Source organism: Biomphalaria glabrata, chromosome 1, assembly GCF_947242115.1.
Source record: "Biomphalaria glabrata chromosome 1, xgBioGlab47.1, whole genome shotgun sequence".
NCBI lineage: Eukaryota > Metazoa > Mollusca > Gastropoda > Planorbidae > Biomphalaria > Biomphalaria glabrata.
The window spans coordinates 4,304,106-4,322,191 of NC_074711.1; the positions used below are offsets into that span (position 1 = coordinate 4,304,106).

The window sequence follows — 18,086 nt, forward strand, 5'->3', positions numbered from 1 at the left end:
AGTAAAACTTACACGAAGTCCTAACGCCGGCTCAATAACACAGCGTGTCAACACACTTAACCCCACTATCCGTGAGCTCACTAAATGGCGGCATTCAAAGTCCGTCAACTAAAGAGAAATGTCGAAAGGTAATTTCTAATCTGGTGATCATTAATGAATCGTCCACGATGACCATTCGCGCTATCAGTGCAATAGGAGTTTAACTAGAAAATACAAGAAACATGCATATAGACAGTCGTTTACCCCCGCAGCAGTAAATCTTTGTATTTGAGGAATTTAACGAACTTGTTAATTTAGATACATGAAGGTTTTTAATTCAATGCGTGTTTTTCGGTCTTAATTTTTTATTTTTTTTTATTTAATTTGGGGACATCCTATTCGCTTCGCATACGGCCTCCAGTTACTTTAGACCGGCCTTGCTTACTAAAACTGAGGCAACTGTAGAACTTTTATGACGACCGCCTCACACAGATCTACACAGAAACACTACGCCGAAGAAAAAGAGCATACGACAAAAGAAGAAATTTAAATCAAGACACCCCCCCCCCCCAGCCAGACAATAGCTTTGTCTGAGTGAGATGTGACAAAAATAAGTAAGACACAAAAGGGTCTTCCTTAATCTCTCTGAAAAATGGATGGAGTCTACACCAGGGGCCTTACCAGTTGATAGCTTTAAATATTTTAGTTACTTCATTGAGCCAAGGAGGACCAGCAAGTGGACTGTTGATTGGGAATTGTTCCAGGCAGGCGATGGCTTCGGCGCTAATGCTTGATGTGCAAGTCGAGGACGGTACTGAAGTGTTCAACATCTATGTACAAAAGTCAGAAGTGTTGCATCCACCTCCTCCAAATAAACCAGTCATAGAACCAGATATTCTCATAGATGGCCAAAAAAAAAAAACAAGCATGGCTGCCTGGTCGTGCGGTTTGCGCGCTGGACTGTCGTTTTGGATTAATCGATGGGCCCGGGTTCAAACCCTGCCCGCTCCCATCCCCCGTCGTCCTGCGGGAGGTTTGGACTAGGAAGTAAGCTATCTTCAACAAAATAAGGAACATCCGAAACAAGTAAAACATTTTTACAAACAAAACAAGACTAGAAAATGTTTAAAAAGTGTGTCTATGTGGGAAATATGTTGTGGGAAGCGTTATCGAGAGGCCAAGTGCGCTTGAGGGGGGCTCGAGGTTCGACACCCGACTCGGGCAGAGTTGTGTTTATAAAGGCAGCACGGAAAACCAACTCCTAGATACCCCCCCCCCCACTGGTCCACAAATGAGATTGGACCAAAAGCGCTCTGAGCATGCTATAAGCATGAAAGTAGCGCTATATAAAAGCTATAATAAAAAAAAAAATACCATATCAGCAAATGCCAACCTAGATATCGAGGTAGGCATAGGCGTACACCTAAAGAGCATAGGCGTACACCTAACGAAGCAAAACACAATGAAGGTAATAGAGTTTAGATTTATTTGTCCAGAACCAGTTTGAAGCATTAAAAAAAAAATGCCGCCTTAATGATACATGTTAGGTCAAAAGGCTAATTTAGGCACGATCCCTACATGCGTGGCTGTTATATATAGCGAACGTGATGACGTCGGATCATGAAACATTACGTCACAGCCAACAGTCAATTACAGAGGAGAGGAAACTAGCAACAAATATCGAGCGTTTATTTACCAATAGTTCCGCGTGCCTCGAAATACCACAAGCGCAGACAACCCATGCAATTATGAGTAAAAGACCAGCCAGCCATTACAAACTGCCACTGTGACGAATCGTAATAAAATTATGTTCACACCAACTTTAACCCGCGGGCATTCGTGAGTTAGTATGTCACATAGACTTACATTTAAAAAAGACAGGGGAAACTGTTTTTACTACAATGGTTCAAAATCCTTTAAACAGTAAATCTATATAGGCCTATTTTAATTAGCGGGACATTTAAACCGTAATCGCAATCTAGATATAATGACCCTTTTTTTATATTTTTAACATATTATGAAAACTAATATTACAAAATATTATTATAATAATAAAATTTTAGTGGCTGTGTATTATTATTATTAGACCAAGTAGTGTTTATGGTTTAAAAGACGAAAATATTTTAATAATTCTTAAAAAAAAACAACTTATATTTAGTGTAATTTATCAATAATCAGTAAAGTAATCAAATTTTTATAGATCTAAACATACAAAAATAAATCTGTGCGATTAGAAATATTTTTATCAATTATTTTTGTTGAGCGCTGTTTCATGCTTTTAGCTTTCATGTTATCACTTGTCTGGACCAGTTGAAAGGGGCAGGGGGACAAAGAAGGGGGGTATCTGGGTGAATGTTACCATGATAGCTTTTCAAATATATTTTATATAAATATATAAAGATGAACGACTTGAATTCGAACTTCAGGGCTCAAGCCTCCTGAAGCCAATACACTAACCACTGTGGCAGCGAAGTGCTTATAAAAATAGGTTTCATAGCTATCTGTTATTAGTTTCAAACTTTAAAGCGGCGTCCTAAAGGGGACTAATTCAATTTACACCACCACATATGTCAATTACAATTTCTTTCCCTTGTTCAATGCCAATCAAAATAATTAATTCCCAATTGTTAATTAACTAATTGTTGTTTTTTTTTTATTGATTCTTGTTTTGCCAGGTAAAAGGGAAATAAGTGTGCAAAATTTCAAAAATTTCAACTTGATCCGAGATTGGAAATTAAAAAAAAAAAGTTGTACAAACTTTTTACCAGACAGAAAAAGTGAGTTGATATAAGCATTGTCAAAATGAAACTAGGCCCAATTAAATCCTTATTATCTACAGTATTCTAAATTTAGATTAGGAATGTAGGAGACCAGAGTGTTACACAGACTCAAAGAGAGGAAAACAAAAGGAAAAGTTTGGTTTTTTTTTAATGCAGAGCCACCAGATAAATGTTTCATTGTAAAACATTTTGATCCAATACAATGTTTTCACTGGCATATTACCTAAATCTCTCTACACTGTTTGGACAGGTCTGCATTTGGGAATTTAAAACTGGCAAAGATTAATACTCACAAAAAACATCATACATTTTCTAATTTCAAAGTTTAAAAAAAAATATCCTTCTGTTCATCACATATAGAGTGCATGTACAACAATATAGTAGCCAGTGGAACAAATACATAGGTCAGTGCAAGTACCTATAACCCAAAAAAATAATCCATCTGATGACAAATGCCTTTATGTTATCTACCTTTGACTAGCCAAAACATACACACACACACTGGAGTGAGGACATTCAACTTGAATACTTGGAACACAATGAATCAAAGTAGAAATAAGAAAAATCTAAAAAAAATAAAAAAATATTGCATACATTTTTTAAAACAACAACAACATTGTCACAAATCACCATGCTTGTATAGAAAAGTGAACAAAAACAACAAATCCTTTCGTAAGATATCCAGACGTGGAAAGACAATCATTTAAAAAAAATTCTTTCAAACTCAAATGTTTTATGGATCTGTAAATATCATAAGTATGTGAGGAAAGAATGAAATGAAAACAAAAAATTCTAATTATTATTATTATAGCTTTTATATAGCGCTACTTTCATGCTTATAGCATGCTCAGAGCGCTTTCGGTTCAATCTCTTTTGTGGACCAGTGGGGGGGGGGGGGGGGGGTATCTAGGAGTTGGTTTTCCGTGCTGCCTTTAGGCGCTTAGTAAACACAACTCTGCCTGAGTCGGGTGTCAAACCTCGAGCCCCCTTCTAGGTAGCCAAGCCAAGTTCAAGCGCACTTAGCCTCTCGACCACACTTCCCACTTGATCAACTTTTACATACTGGTATACTTAAAAAAAAAAAGTCACCAACCATGGTCCCCAGATGTCTTCAGAAACATAAAAGAATGGACAGGCCAGTCATTGAAAGAAATTTTATCCAAGGCAAAGGACAGAGAGGAAGGGAGAAAGATGGTTGACAGATCTTGTGTGGTGCCCCAATGGACAAGGTGAAAGGAAGGTAAAAAAAAAGTTCCCCGCATACAAAACAGTTTTGTCGCAGATTGTATATTTAAATTGATGTCCCTCAAAAGTGTTTCTTCTTAATATATTATTATATATACCAACTAGAGATATCAAGTCTAAGGCTGAAATTAGTTTTAGTTTTACAGTGATGTTCACTAGTCTGTCTGGATTTTTAAAAATATTTTATAGTTGAGGACACATACAGATTGTCTTTTAACGGAATGAAATGAATGCGTACCTATAGAAAACATTTAAAACATACACACATCTTTAGTATTCTATCAAGCAAAAGTTAACTTGCCATCTCTCACTTACATCTGGACTTCTAGCCCACTAGTGTATGCATCTGCTCAGTACAACATATTTGATAAGTTTCTCTTCCACACTGAGCCAATAACATGTATATTTAAAAATGGTTTTAATATCACTAACTGCTCATTACATGTATTTATAGACGTGTATCAAAATTTCTGATTGTTACATGCATTAGTACTTGTTTCTCTTTTAATGTCTTTTTCACCACATTCTGCTCATATATTTTGTTATAGACAATTATCTACCACACTCTAACCATAACACATATTGATAGACCTTTTTCCACAACACATTTTGATTGTTACATATATTTAAAAAGGTCTTGCAGACACAATCTGCTTCTTACATGTAATATGTGGAATATATTACTCAAATGGTGTACAATAAGTTGCTTTAGTGTCTATAACTAAACTTGAAAATAAATCAACCTTTACGTATTGCATACAATATTTTAAACAACTTTTTTATTTCAAGACTAACAATATATATATATATATATTTATATATATATATATTTGTATACTTACATGTTATAATTGTATTGAAAGATACATTGACAGTGTAACAGTACTGAAGTATCCTAATGAGTGAATTTTTTATTAAATAAAAAAAATACACAACAGTTTTAATAGCTGTGTACAAGAGTGGTTTAGCGTTATCATGTGAAACACTGCACTTATCCTTAATCTTCGGAATCAAAAGCATTGCCATAATTATAACAAGCAACAAATGCAAAAATTTTATTTATTTGAGCTGGGTGTAAAAAAAAAGCCAAATAAGTTGTTTGTTTTTTTTACAAAACTAATAAAATGTCTTTTAATAAGAACCATGAAGGAGATCTTTGTCGATGTTATTTGTAGCTCCATTTTGATAGATTTTTATAAAACAACAAATTTGAATAGAGAACACATGTCCTAAAATAACAAGTTAATACTTTTCAGCCATCATTAGAACAACTAACGCTGACCAACCAGTGAAAGGGTGGGAGCCTTTACCCTCTCCCGTTTTGTCGCTGTAGTTCTCCCATATGTATCCTGTGCGTTGGTACTCTTTGATGATATTATTGACTAAATTGTTTCTCAAATTGCTATACACAGTCCCTGCTAGTTCCTTAAAAGGTCCCTCCACACTGCGGTAGTGATGAAGAGCAGATAAACACATGTAGTTGATGTTGATCCAAATAGTCCCTCGCCAGTAAGGAGGGTCATGTTCTGTATTGAATCTGTCGTAGAATTTAGACCTCCTGCTCAATGATCGCAAGCCATAGTTGGTCCAAAGCTTCTCAGGATTTGTAATGTCCTGGAGTGTAGTTTCTAGCTTGGCTGAGCTCGGGTCAATTAACTTGAGCAGAAATGGGAAAAGACTAACGTAACCGTAGGCATCGACAAACTGATAAGAAGGTGGGGACAGGACAACACGGATTTTGTCTTGATCAAACTGACGCTGACTGTTTTTAATATTGGCAGGTGGTTTGGGTTTTTCCAATTTGATTTTTTCCGTGTGCAAGCCATAATCACTGTACTGCTTGCCTTTCTCAGACCAGTGAATTTGATCCAACAATCGGTTATCGGACAAGAGGCGGAACGTGGCATCATACTCTTGCCAGTCCTGGCCCAAAACCTTAGCGATATCGCTCATCACTTGAGCAGCAAATGCTATCCAACACCGCAAGTCTAAATGTCTTTCATCTTCAGTAGGATGAGAGGCACGGGGATAATCATCTAAACCTGAGGTCAGGGTCAATGGGTTAAGCTGTTTGATGTTGGAGGGATCGCGCCCATGCCAGCGGTAGGTAAATGGTTGTCTGCCAATCTGTGTAGTATTGTAGTAGTTAAACCAAGTTTTCAATCTAGGAAACAATGCAGATAAATAATCTTTATCCTGTGGCGATCCTCTTTCTATCATATTCCTAATAAGATATTTAAGTGGCAGAAAAAATGTCGGAGGGTTGGCATTGGTATTCCTTTGTACCACAAACTCCGACGGCACTTTGGCCCGAGCCTCAGACCCTAAAATTTGTTCTCTTGGTATCCAACCTTCTATGTTCATCAAATCCATCCAATGTCCAATAATGTCTTTAGAAATGTCCTCATCCCAAGAGCTAATTAAGAGGTTGTGAAAGCCTTCATCCCACAAGAAACCACGAGGGAAAAAGGGTCTTGATGGAACACCAGTGTATAAAGGTGCCTCCCAGTAGTTTAACGGCTCCTTGTTATACACGGATTGGACTAAAGATGATCCATAAAAGTAGCCAATACTGCCCAACATGTTACTGACTACAGCTTGAGCAAATGTGACTGCTTCTTGAGGATAACCTTTTTCTTTCAGTTTAAATAGTGTTTCAAATTTATCGTTAAACTCTTTGGTTCTCTCTTCTAGAAGTGAGCTAAACACATTGCCTGACAGCTCATTTGGTCGGTCCAATACACTTCCAGATTGAAAAATCACCTCCATTGTGAATGGCAGTTGTGCGGTTACTTGCTTCACAACAAAATTTGGGCCAGGTGCATCGTTGGGCACTTTGCGGCCGGTCAGTTTAAAAAAAGCCTGCGTTCGGGCTGAGTCCCAAGCATCAACCTTCAAATTGGACATCAAAACATCCTTCAGTTGGGCCAACTGCTTGGCATGGCTGACTAGGTAGTTGGACTTCTGCTGGCTAGACTCCGCATTAGTAAGAATAAGGTGAAAGTTGCCTACATCTTGATGCCAGCCATGTACTGAATTTAATTTGCCTTTGGCAAGTATTGGTTCCAACTTTCCGTAGTCCTCATCTAGTGCAGCATAAAAGAAAGTTGAAACAACAACCTGTTCTTGAGGATTCTGAAAATAAAAAAAAACAAATAAATCTCATTTATATATTAGATGTGAGTGTGTGTATAGGGTTTATGGGACAGGCTGCTATTATAAGGACTGTACTTAATAACCAAAGAGACTCTTTAACCCATGTCTTAAAATAATAAAATATTGTTTGCGGGCTTAATGATAAATAGGGAGTTTAAATAATCTAGAGCAAAGCTGATAAAGTAAATATTTTTAATGATTCAAATTTAGAACACAATGTAGCGGCACTTGGACGTCAAACAGAAGCCGTGAAGGTCTCAAGTTTGATTTTTTTTAAAACTGAAGATCTAAAGATATCCTTAAGTCCATCCCAAGTTTGTTTGAACAAGATCTATATATTATATAATCTTATTTATATATTTTTTTTTTAACATCCTATAAAAAGCTATGTTTAACTTAAAGAATGGAACAAGACAAAACAAATTTACAGAATATAAATCTGAAAGTACAGACACATAAACAAAGCATGTAAATTAGTTTAAATGTTTTCACTTTTAGCCAGAGGTCTTTCAATCTCAATGCTAGTAATGGACACCTTAGTGTTTCAAAGATAGTTGCTTACCTTTGGAGTAAAATGTATCCTTGCAGACCAGTCCCCACCGTGGTCACCACCAGATCTCTTCAGAAATTCTGTTTTTATTGTATAGGTTCTCTCTTGCAACTGCTGAATGCCGAAATTCTTCCCATCATGCATCTGCCAAATATATCCTTCAAGCCTGTCACCCTGGTCACACCAGTGGCGCAGAGGTGGGGGCATCTGCCCTGTCAACTCAGTCATCCACATCAAACCAAAAACAGGGGAGTACTTGCTGCGGCTTTTTATGCCAAAATATGCTTGTGGCCTATGAGAAAAAAAAATGTATATGTATTGAATGCTACAATCAGTTTCATGATAAAATAAACTATGCTGAAGATGCTAAATAGAACTTCAATGGCTCAAGGCTTCTCAGACTTCTCAAGCCAACACGGAAACCACTCTTCAAGTGGAGAGCTTATGAAGATAGAAGATTGTACAGTTATCTATTGTTCCTATAGACTTGACCTATTTTTCAGGGTTGTGTTCACTAAGACTCAAACAAAGACCTATAAAGGGGACTAATTCAACATATACCACCACTTCAGACAATTACAATTTCTTTCCCTTGTTTGAGATACCAAACAAAATAATTTATTACCAAAAGTGAATTAACTAATTGGTTAATTTTTTTTTTTTTATTCTTGTGTTGTCAGGTAAAAGAAATAATTGTGCAAAATTTCAGCTTGATCCAAGATTAGATGTGGGAGAATAACTTTCATTGTTGCTTCTTCACATTGAAGTTCAATGGTTGTCAAAAAGCTTATGTTTGACAAGATTTTTTTTCATGAAAAACAATTTAAGAACAGTCTGTCAAGTCTAAGATTCCCCTTTCTTCACACTGTCTCACCATTCTTATGTCTACAAGACATCATAGGAACATTCAGTCAACGTATTTAGCAAGATATGTGATGTTCATTTTTAGTCAAACTTTTTTAGTTTCTGAAATGCCCTAATTCCAGAATAAAGCTTTGAATCTTCTTTGTCTTTTTGAGTCTTAATATTTCTCCCAAATCTTTCACCGGTCCGATATAGCCTACTAAAGGCAGATGTGCCAAAAAAACATTTAAAAAATCAAGCTAAATCTGGTCAACACAGAAGAATAATGGAGCAAGACATGGAGATCTTAAATCCCCATTCCTATACATTATAGTGATACATTAAATAATGAAAAATACCACAGAAAATAGGAAAGATAAAAACTCTTCAAGAAGTGTGGGAAGCGTGGTCGAGAGGCTAAGTACGCTTGAACTTGGCTTGGCTACCTATGAAGGGGTCTCGAGGTTCGACACCCGACTTGAGCAGAGTTGTGTTTGCTGAGCGCCTAAAGGCAGCACGGAAAACCTTCTCCCAGATACCCCCTCAACTGAGAATGGACCATAGCACTCTGAGCATGCTTTAAGCATGAAAGTAGCGCTACATAAAAGCTATAATTTAATTTCGCTGGCCCATTGAAATTAGGCCAAAGATATAACTGACAAAAAAAAAAAACTACAGGGAAAATAAGGATATTGAAATTAAGACAGTACAGCCTGGTATGCGCTCCTAACTGTTGTTCTTATGGTTCCAGGTTGAACCCTTTTTGTTGTCATTCCCCCTCATCCATGGGAGGTTTGGCCTAGGATGTAAAAACCTTCAAATCTGAAGAAACATTTCAAACATGTAAAACAAACTAAACAGTAAGAGAGACAGGGGACTTAATCAATAGAAGACCTGCAATATCTGACTAGGAAGAAAAACATTTTCTTACTATACCATAATAAGAACTGAAACTCAGTAACTATAATATATAGTATTGTTTTACATTTTGACATGTTACATAAACGCATTTGTAAATATGTTCAACTTTAAGTGTTCACAAGTTCAATTAGCTTTTTAGAACTGAAATAGTTATTTCATTTTCACAAGGATATGACCCACTGTCTGTGGGCCTTAGTTTGTGTATTACTGATCCAATGGATTGAATTAAGATCTATGTCAAACATGGAGAATGTTCCCTTTACATTTTTTTAAATTTTCCCATGAAAATAAAAGTAGAATGTGAGAATAGAATTACCCATTCAGCCAATATATTCATGTCAAAAATAAAATACTGACAAAACGTGTTTACCCAACTTGTTAAAAAGTTTCACTCTTTAATAGAGATACAATTAGGTACTTTTTGTATATTTTTAGGGCCCTCCGGTTGTGGGAGGGACATTAAACATACACTACTGTCTTTGCCATGATTTAAGGAACATTTATGAAAAGTGTCATCAAGATTGATCAAAGGGTTTTGATTTTTATTTGGGACATACATAAGCCTTACTTTCTGCTTTATATATAAGATAAATATTATACAGATTAAATTAGGTATACCTAAAACTAGATGAAAGGAGAGACATGTCAAAGTGAAAGTAGAAAACCAAGACAAGAGATGGTGTCAGTAAGGGGCACCTGGAGAAAACTGGCAATTAATACACAGGGTGAGGCATAAACGTTGTCCACATTGGAATTGGGCACTGCATAGGCTGTAGTGGCAGTACAGAGACAGGAAGGTTTAATTAGGTAGGCTAGGCTCCACCAATTTCCAGTGGCGTAGCTAGAGTGGGGGGAGGAAGGGGGAGAATTTGAAAATCCCCCCGAGCCTCTATTTGATAGGGGCCCCCAAATGAGTGTTTTTTACATTTAAAATTAAATATTACGCAAAATGTAGGGGTCCTCAAAGAGGTCTTTTTGAGTCTCAATATTTCTCCCAAATCTTTCACCGGTCTGATATAGCCTACTAAAGGCAGAGGTGCCAAAAAAACATTAAAAAAATCAAGCTAAATCTGGTCAACACGGAAGAATAATGGAGAAAGACATGGAGATCTTAAATCGCCATTCCCCTATCTTCATTATAGTGATACATTGAATAATGAAAAATACCACAGAAAATAGGAAAGATAAAAGCTCTTCAAGAAGTGTGGGAAGCATGGTCGAGAGACTAAGTATGCTTGAACTTGGCTTGGCTACCTATGAAGGGATCTCGATGGTTCGACACCGACTTGAGCAGAGTTGTGTTTATAAGCGCCTAAAGGCAGCACGGAAAACCTTCTCCCAGATACCCCATACCCCCTCAAATGAGAATGGACCATAGCGCTCTGAGCATGCTATAAGCATGAAAGTAGCGCTACATAAAAGCTATAATTTAATTTCGCTGGACTATTGAAATTTAGCCAAAGATATAACTGTGACAAAAAAAAAAATACAGGGATATTGAAGCATAAGGATATTGAAATTAAGACAGTACAGCCTGGTATGCGCTCCTGACTGTTGTTCTTATGGTTCCAGGTTGAACCCATTTTGTTGTTTGAAAATCCCCCCGAGCCTCCACTTGATAGGGGCCCCCAAATGAGTGTTTTTTACATTTAAAATTAAATATTACGCAAAATGTAGGGGCCCTCAAAGAGGTCAAGCCCCCCCCCCCCCAGACCCACAAACGAAGGAAAGTCCCTAGCTACACCCCTGCCAATTTCAATTAATTATAACAATTTTTCTTTCTTTTACACATCATGAATTGGACAGGTGAACATCAGCATGGTTTTGTTATAGCGTATAATAAAAACAATTTATCTGTAATAGTGACGTATTGTGCTCAGTCCAAATGCAACTGCACCAGACCAAAAATGATCTTTAAAACCTGTTAGAACTTTTTTAAATGTACTTTTTATAAATGTTAGTTTTTTTTTTTTTTTTTTAGATAGTAGATTTGTTCAAACTTTGGAAAATCTTTATGTCCCATCCTGTATGACCAAACACATCATCATGATATGGAGATAATTTAAAAAAAAAAAAAAGAAGCCTCAAGTCAAAAACATTGAGTACATTGAGATTAAAAAGAAAATGTATTTACCATTATAGGGTTGGCAGGAAAAAAAAGTCTAATATTTTAGGAGTTCTGAATGGCTTTTGTTTTGCTGAGAGTTAAAAAATACAAGATTACACTAATCAAAGGTAGTTTAGTACACTACATAACATCAGAGCAAATAAAGTGAAATAGCAAAACATTTACTTGCTTATTAAAAAAAATTACTCATTAAAAACTTGTTTGAAAAATATGTATTGCAGCTATTTACAATTACAATGACAATAGTTTCTCCCTCAACTAAGTAGTTTGAAAGGCTGATTTATAAATGGTATTGACATGCAAGAAAATATTACAATCAGAACAATTTGTTTCATTCCCTAAAAAGATCAACATATTTGCACAGTTTAGTTTATTATTTATCTATTTATTACAGAAGAATAAAATTGAATAGTACAATATAATTTATTACTGAAGCTATCGTAATGCTGACCTGTAGGTGCCCCAAAATCTATCTGGATTCACTACTGGCAGGCTGCTGTTGTCTTGAATAATTCGAGGAGAGTCTAGTGGGGTTATAATTATTTCCCGTAAATGCTGCTGATAGCGAAAGAAAGCTATGGCGCTCACTGTCAGAACAAGAACACCAATGCCAATCAACTTGGCATACGGATCAAGTTTCCAGTGAGGAGGCAGTTTGTCATCTTTGTCACTTTTTGCAGCAGTCTCTTCATTGTTAATTTTATGTTTGGCCCTGCTTCTAAGTTCACTCTTTGTCATTGTAAGTATTGGCTGTGAAAACTCCTGAAAGAAATAAACGAAAAAAAACACATTAATACAAAGATATTGAATATTTGTATTGAAAAAAAAAGGTTATTCTGTTAGTTATTGTTTGCTTTTGTGATATTACACAAAAGACAGGATAATAGTTGAGCAACACTTTGCAAAAAGGCTTGGTTATAATGTGTACAAGACTAAGCAGAAAGTGTAATGAGTTTCACTGCTGTAGAGATGTGTCTGACTTCGACAATTACTCAGATGTTTGAGTGTCTTGTACGGGTATATTTGAACTAATGCAAATGTAATAAGCAAACAAGCAAGATAAATAAATTCTCTTTTTTAAAAAGGGGAAGAACTTCGCCATAAAATCTCTATCAATAATGTACAAGTTATTTCCCTTATTTAATATCAAACAAAATAATTAGATACCAATAATTAATTGACTTATTGTTTTTTTTTTAGTGGTTGATGCTTTGTTAGCTACAATAAATAATTTTTAAAAGTGCCAATGAATAATTGTGTGAAGTTTCAGCTTGTTCCAAGATTGGGTGTGGGAGAAATAATGTGTACACACTTTTTACCAGACAGACAGACAGAGCGAGTTGATACTAGCTTTGTAAATACCATACAAATACAAATATGATAAACTATTAGACTATTAAACTATTATCACTGTTAGAGACTAGACTGAGAAGGATGTTGACATTGAGAAAGAAGATACTGAAGCTCCACCCAAGTCTAGAGCTTATGTCGCTTATGAAGAGGCCCAAGGCTAACATTGTTCTAGATCTATGTATTTGTGATGTCCCCATGTAAATAAACATCTATATTGTTGAGTTGCCTCCCTTAAGTTATAACAATATTCTAGAATCTAGGACTAGACACACTCTAGTCACTACTAGATCTGAAACTAGGAAATTTAGGCACTGGAAATTTAGGCACCCGGAAATTTACGAGCCAGAAAATTAGGCAATCTTTAATAACGACCTTAATTTTGAACATAATTTTTTTAACAGTTTTAATGTATGTTTTATCCTTAGGCTATGGGCTATTGCGAACGTTTTCAAAAATAACAACTATTACAATTTCCAACTGCATTTTCATAATACAAAAGTAAAGCTTACAAAACGGAAAAAGGCACAATCATGAGAATGCGGAAAAAATCACATTATATATAATATATATGAAAGGATTCAGGGGAGATGATTCCCGGCTTACTGCTTCACCTACACCACCTGAATCCGATGTACTTTATGGTTCAAGATTTTCGCATTCCTTTTATGAACCATGTGACCCGGGAAAGGATTTTATCCTGTGGCCAGGATGAGGAATTGGCTCTTCACCAACCCCTCTGTCTGGAGTCCCCCAGCGACTGGATGATCATGTAGACACATCTGTCTAGAAGTAGGACTCCGTACCTTGAGCCAATGACATGAGTTCCTCCTCCCATGCAAGGCCGGAGACAGAGCCCACTGGGGGGCCCTCTATATGCCTTATAATATAATGTGCCACCGCACCCGTGGGGGGACCATCACCAGCCGTATGGCCCCATTGAGGAACGAAGCGGTCACCTCCACCACCAACCCTTTAGATAAATTGTTAACATTATAAAAAGTAGTTATGTGGCTAATGTAAATTCAGCAAAATATAAATCCTTAGTAAATAAAAAGTCAACTTTGAAGGTGAGGTAGTAGATGTTACCAAAACAGCCCCCACCCCCTACAATCAACTATAAAGCAAAAGATTGATAGATAAATAGTCGGATCAGGAGTATCGACGATAAATATAATTGCTCTCTTCCCATCTACCCTTATGATGTGCTTGTATAAAAATGGGGGGGGGGGGGGGGAATAAGGGAGCTGCCTGTGTAAGGGAGCCTGATACATAGTTAAAAATTTCTATATCAATTTTTGGGAATAATTGATCTCTTATAAATACTTATTCTGCTGATAGCAGAGGTAAATCTGTAGAGTTCTTACTATGAGTATGATCATGAAAGTTTTTAATAAAACAATGTATCACTATCAGGCTCTCTTGCATCTAGATTCAGAGTCGGTAATTTCTTGGGTTCAGAGTCTAGTATCTAGTCATAAATATACTAATATAGATCTAGAGTCTAGACCTAGATTGGGGCTAGATAGATTAGAACCTAGATCATCATCATGTCAATCTTGAATGATGAATTATTTTGAGTAGATCAAGAAAATGATCACATCTACTAACTACTAGACTGTGATTGTGACGACTGTGTAGACAGTGTAGTAGTAGACTAGATTTATAGATTAGATCTAAGGCTAAGACTTAAGCCTTACTACTTAAGGCAAGTTTGAAGTTAAGGCCAAGCCGGCCAAGGCTTAACTTTTAAAACATTCTACTGATTCTACTTCTAGGGTCATTACTAGACTTAAGACTAGCAGTGTTGATATTTATAGATCTATTCTCACTAGTCAGACTTGAGATTTCAGTCTTGATTGACTCTTAGACTTTGTCTTACTAAAAAGTAACTATGGACATGGATTACCCAATGGCCAAAATTTGGCAAAATACTGAAAATCAAATGCTAAATCTCGTTTTTTTTTTTTTTGTTTTTTCTATGTATCTAGATCACTAGATCTAATAATAAAAAAAAATATTATATTCATAATGAAATGATAATTTAAATTTTATTTTATTATACTTAGACAGCAATATAATCTAGTTTTTTTAAGATTTAGATCTCTATCTACATTTAGATTTTACATCTAGGCTCTGTCTATGTAGATGTCTGTTTTTGAGGTAATCTAGATCTAATGATTCGTAGTAACGTGTACACCGGCAACAGCAGAACACTTTTTATGTTTATGGCTATAATGACGTACGTCAAATCGGTTTTAGAATATGCTAGTCGGCCCCAGACCCTGTGTCTGGTTGACATATTTGTTGCATGCCAGACGTTTGGCTTAAATATTAGTCAAATCTAGACCAAAATACTATTTCACAACACAAGCACTGCACCTCATGTGACTTTTAATGGCTGATCTCTAGAAATAGTTGATTATTTCTGCTACCTTGGCTCCCATCTCCAACGATGTGCTACTGGATAGCCAAATAGCCAATGCAATGGACACCATATGTCACGGCTGCAGAAAAGAGTGTGGGACAATATCTTGCTGACTACCAATACCAAAGACCTAGTCTACCGGACCTGTGTGATGAGCACTCTGCTATATGGCAGTGAATCATGGTTAACCTACGCCTGGCAGGGGGGAAATAAGCTGAATATCTTCCACCTCAATGCTTAAGGCGGATTTTAAAAATAACGTGACAAAGATAAAATAGCCAATGAAGAAGTGCCGCGAAAAGCAGGGTGCCAGGATATCCCGCTGTTATCAGCAGCAGACGCCTTGGCTGGCTTGGACGTGTTCACAAAATGCCACATGGTCGACCCCCACAAAAACATTCTGTACGGTGATCTAATAGAAAGCAGGAGAGCCCCAGGTCACCTACTTTTAATGTGTAGGCCTTCTGATGTATGCTAACGCCACATGAAACTCTTCAAAATCGACACTAACACTTGGGGGAAAAGATCCACGTGGAAAGCAAGCATAAAGGAAGGGTTCTGGATTGCACACCAAAAGTCAGAAGTAGAAAGAAGGTTGAAAGTACGACAGCGCCTGATAATTATAGATTCCCATGTGATCATAGCTATTTAGGCCTATTTAGGTCTTTTTATGCCTATTTAGTCACATGAGAATTTGCAAAAGGAAAAGGTTATCTCTAGACACGTAAAATGTGACAGTATTTATTTCTTAGCATTAAGTTATATCTTATGAGCACCAGAAGGTTTCGCGAGTTTCTGTTCCTAAGGGTGCGCTTTGTTGTCATTACGTTCTTTGTCTTTGTTGGGGTTGTTCTGACTTTGCTGAGTTGCGTTCTTTGCTGTTTTCTTCCCCAGTATTGGGTAAGCTAGTTGCTTTTACTGCTTTCTGAATGTCTTAGCTCGAAATTCGTTGGTCCTATGATCTTGGGAATGGCGATCTCAATGAATGTTTATTTTTTATTATTTAAGGACGCAGGCTTGAGACTCTGGTGGAGTCAAGCTTGTTTGGTCGGATGGCTGGGTTGTGCCTCCATGGTTTAGGTTGTCAGCTTCGAGTTGTGACACTGATATTAAGGTGTGCTATGTTATTTTGACTATAACTTAAACTAACCTTGTAAATGCACTATTGATATTTATGAAATGCAAGGTATAGAGTTATGGTTGCGACGTTTTTGTATGGAGGTAATCTAGACTAAATATAAGTTTTAGTTTTGTATTAATTTTTTTTATTGAGCGGTATTCTATTTATCCTATTGAAAGTTTAATAATTCACATCTAACTTCACATTCACCTATGCTTTGGTCTGCTGGACCGCTGGGGCACCACACGAGATCTGTTAAACTTTTTTTCTCCATTATTTTCTGTGATTTGTCTTTGATAGAATGTCATTCTGATAATATTGAAACCTGCCTTTTTACCTGCCTGGGTGGACCATTTCGGGGGACGATTTTCAGTTTGTGTTTCCACACTAACTGTCTTTGTAACAACCGCATTATTTAAAAACTGAATCATCCATAGAAGAAAAGTTGTGCTATCTGCTGTTTCTCGCTCCATGGAGAGACAGTAAGTGAAGTCAGTCTGCTGTGTCATTTTTTGATCAATCGCAACTTCGAAAATGACCACTCTGCTATTTAGCTCACAAATATGGAAACCTAGAAATGACTTTCTGATCGCTATTTCTTTTGGGCATTTCTTTATCAGAGATAAAAAAAATAATATCGGAACATAATGTCCATTTGATCAACTTTTGGTGTATGCAAATGCGACATGAAGCTCTTCAAAATTGACGCCAACAATTGGGAAAATAAGGCACTAGTTAGAACCTTAAGATCTAGATGGAAAGCATGGCAAGCATAAAGGAAGGTTTTGGATTGCAGATGGCGTACACACCGGAAGTAGAAAGAGGAGTGACAGTGCCACAGCACGTGGCGATTACAGATGCCCAACCTGTGACCGCAGTTGTATATCAAGGGTTGACCTTATAGTAAAGTTAATTAGCAATTATACATTAAAAAACTGAACCATAATCTTCAAATACAAAAACAAAATTTAATAAAATACTCAGAAAGACACAAAGATAAAGGCACATTGCTCGTCCCATATGCTAGGAAAAATGTGTACAAATACTCCTTCTTCCCTAGTGCTATTAGAGCATGGAATGGGTTGCCTGAGCTAGCCAGGAAAACCAGTGACTTGGCAGAATTTAAGTCATTAGTTAATATGCATGACTGAATGGATGACGCGTAGGACGTTATCATCTTCTTTTTTGAAGTAACGTCTGTTTTATATAAGATAAGATTAGATATTAGTAGTCTACTAAGTACAACACTTTTTTCACTTTAAATTCCCCCCCCCCTTTCTCTGTCTCTCTCTTTATCTTTTATCCCAAGCCAACGTTAAAAGGATTAACACTTACAATCTAGATAATCTTTTGGCAGATCAAGCTAACAATTGTTATTTATAACTTCAACCTAATCCTATAGGCCCACATAGGGGCTTAGCTATAGGCATATTATATTTCATGACTGTTTCCTTCAATCCAACGCAGAGATATGGTTTAATAAACTTTAATAAACTCCCAGCTAATATAATTTTAGCAGCTTTAGGACACAAGACTCTTCAAAATAATACGACACTCTCAGGTTTTCTTCTAGCAATACTTTAATT

At 36.5% G+C, this 18,086-nt stretch overlaps 1 protein-coding gene across 4 annotated transcripts; it reads right to left on the reverse strand.

Moving 5' to 3' along the window:
- Window positions 1–2,889: 2,889 nt before the first annotated feature.
- On the reverse strand, window positions 2,890–15,273 carry LOC106074605 (mannosyl-oligosaccharide glucosidase-like). 4 transcript variants are annotated; one of them, XM_056014282.1, is made up of 4 exons: window positions 15,199–15,273; window positions 12,054–12,364; window positions 7,723–8,002; window positions 2,890–7,139 (listed from the first exon to the last, which is right to left on the reverse strand). In XM_056014282.1, exons 2-4 carry the CDS (start codon window positions 12,338–12,340, stop codon window positions 5,247–5,249), a joined length of 2,460 nt encoding a protein of 819 aa, XP_055870257.1. In that variant the 5' UTR covers window positions 12,341–12,364; window positions 15,199–15,273; the 3' UTR covers window positions 2,890–5,246. The 4 variants fall into 4 exon arrangements, with proteins under 4 accessions (XP_055870257.1, XP_055870188.1, XP_055870036.1 ...); XM_056014213.1 differs by lacking the exon at window positions 15,199–15,273 and adding an exon at window positions 15,080–15,191; XM_056014061.1 differs by lacking the exon at window positions 15,199–15,273 and adding an exon at window positions 15,018–15,165.
- Window positions 15,274–18,086: the final 2,813 nt, after the last annotated feature.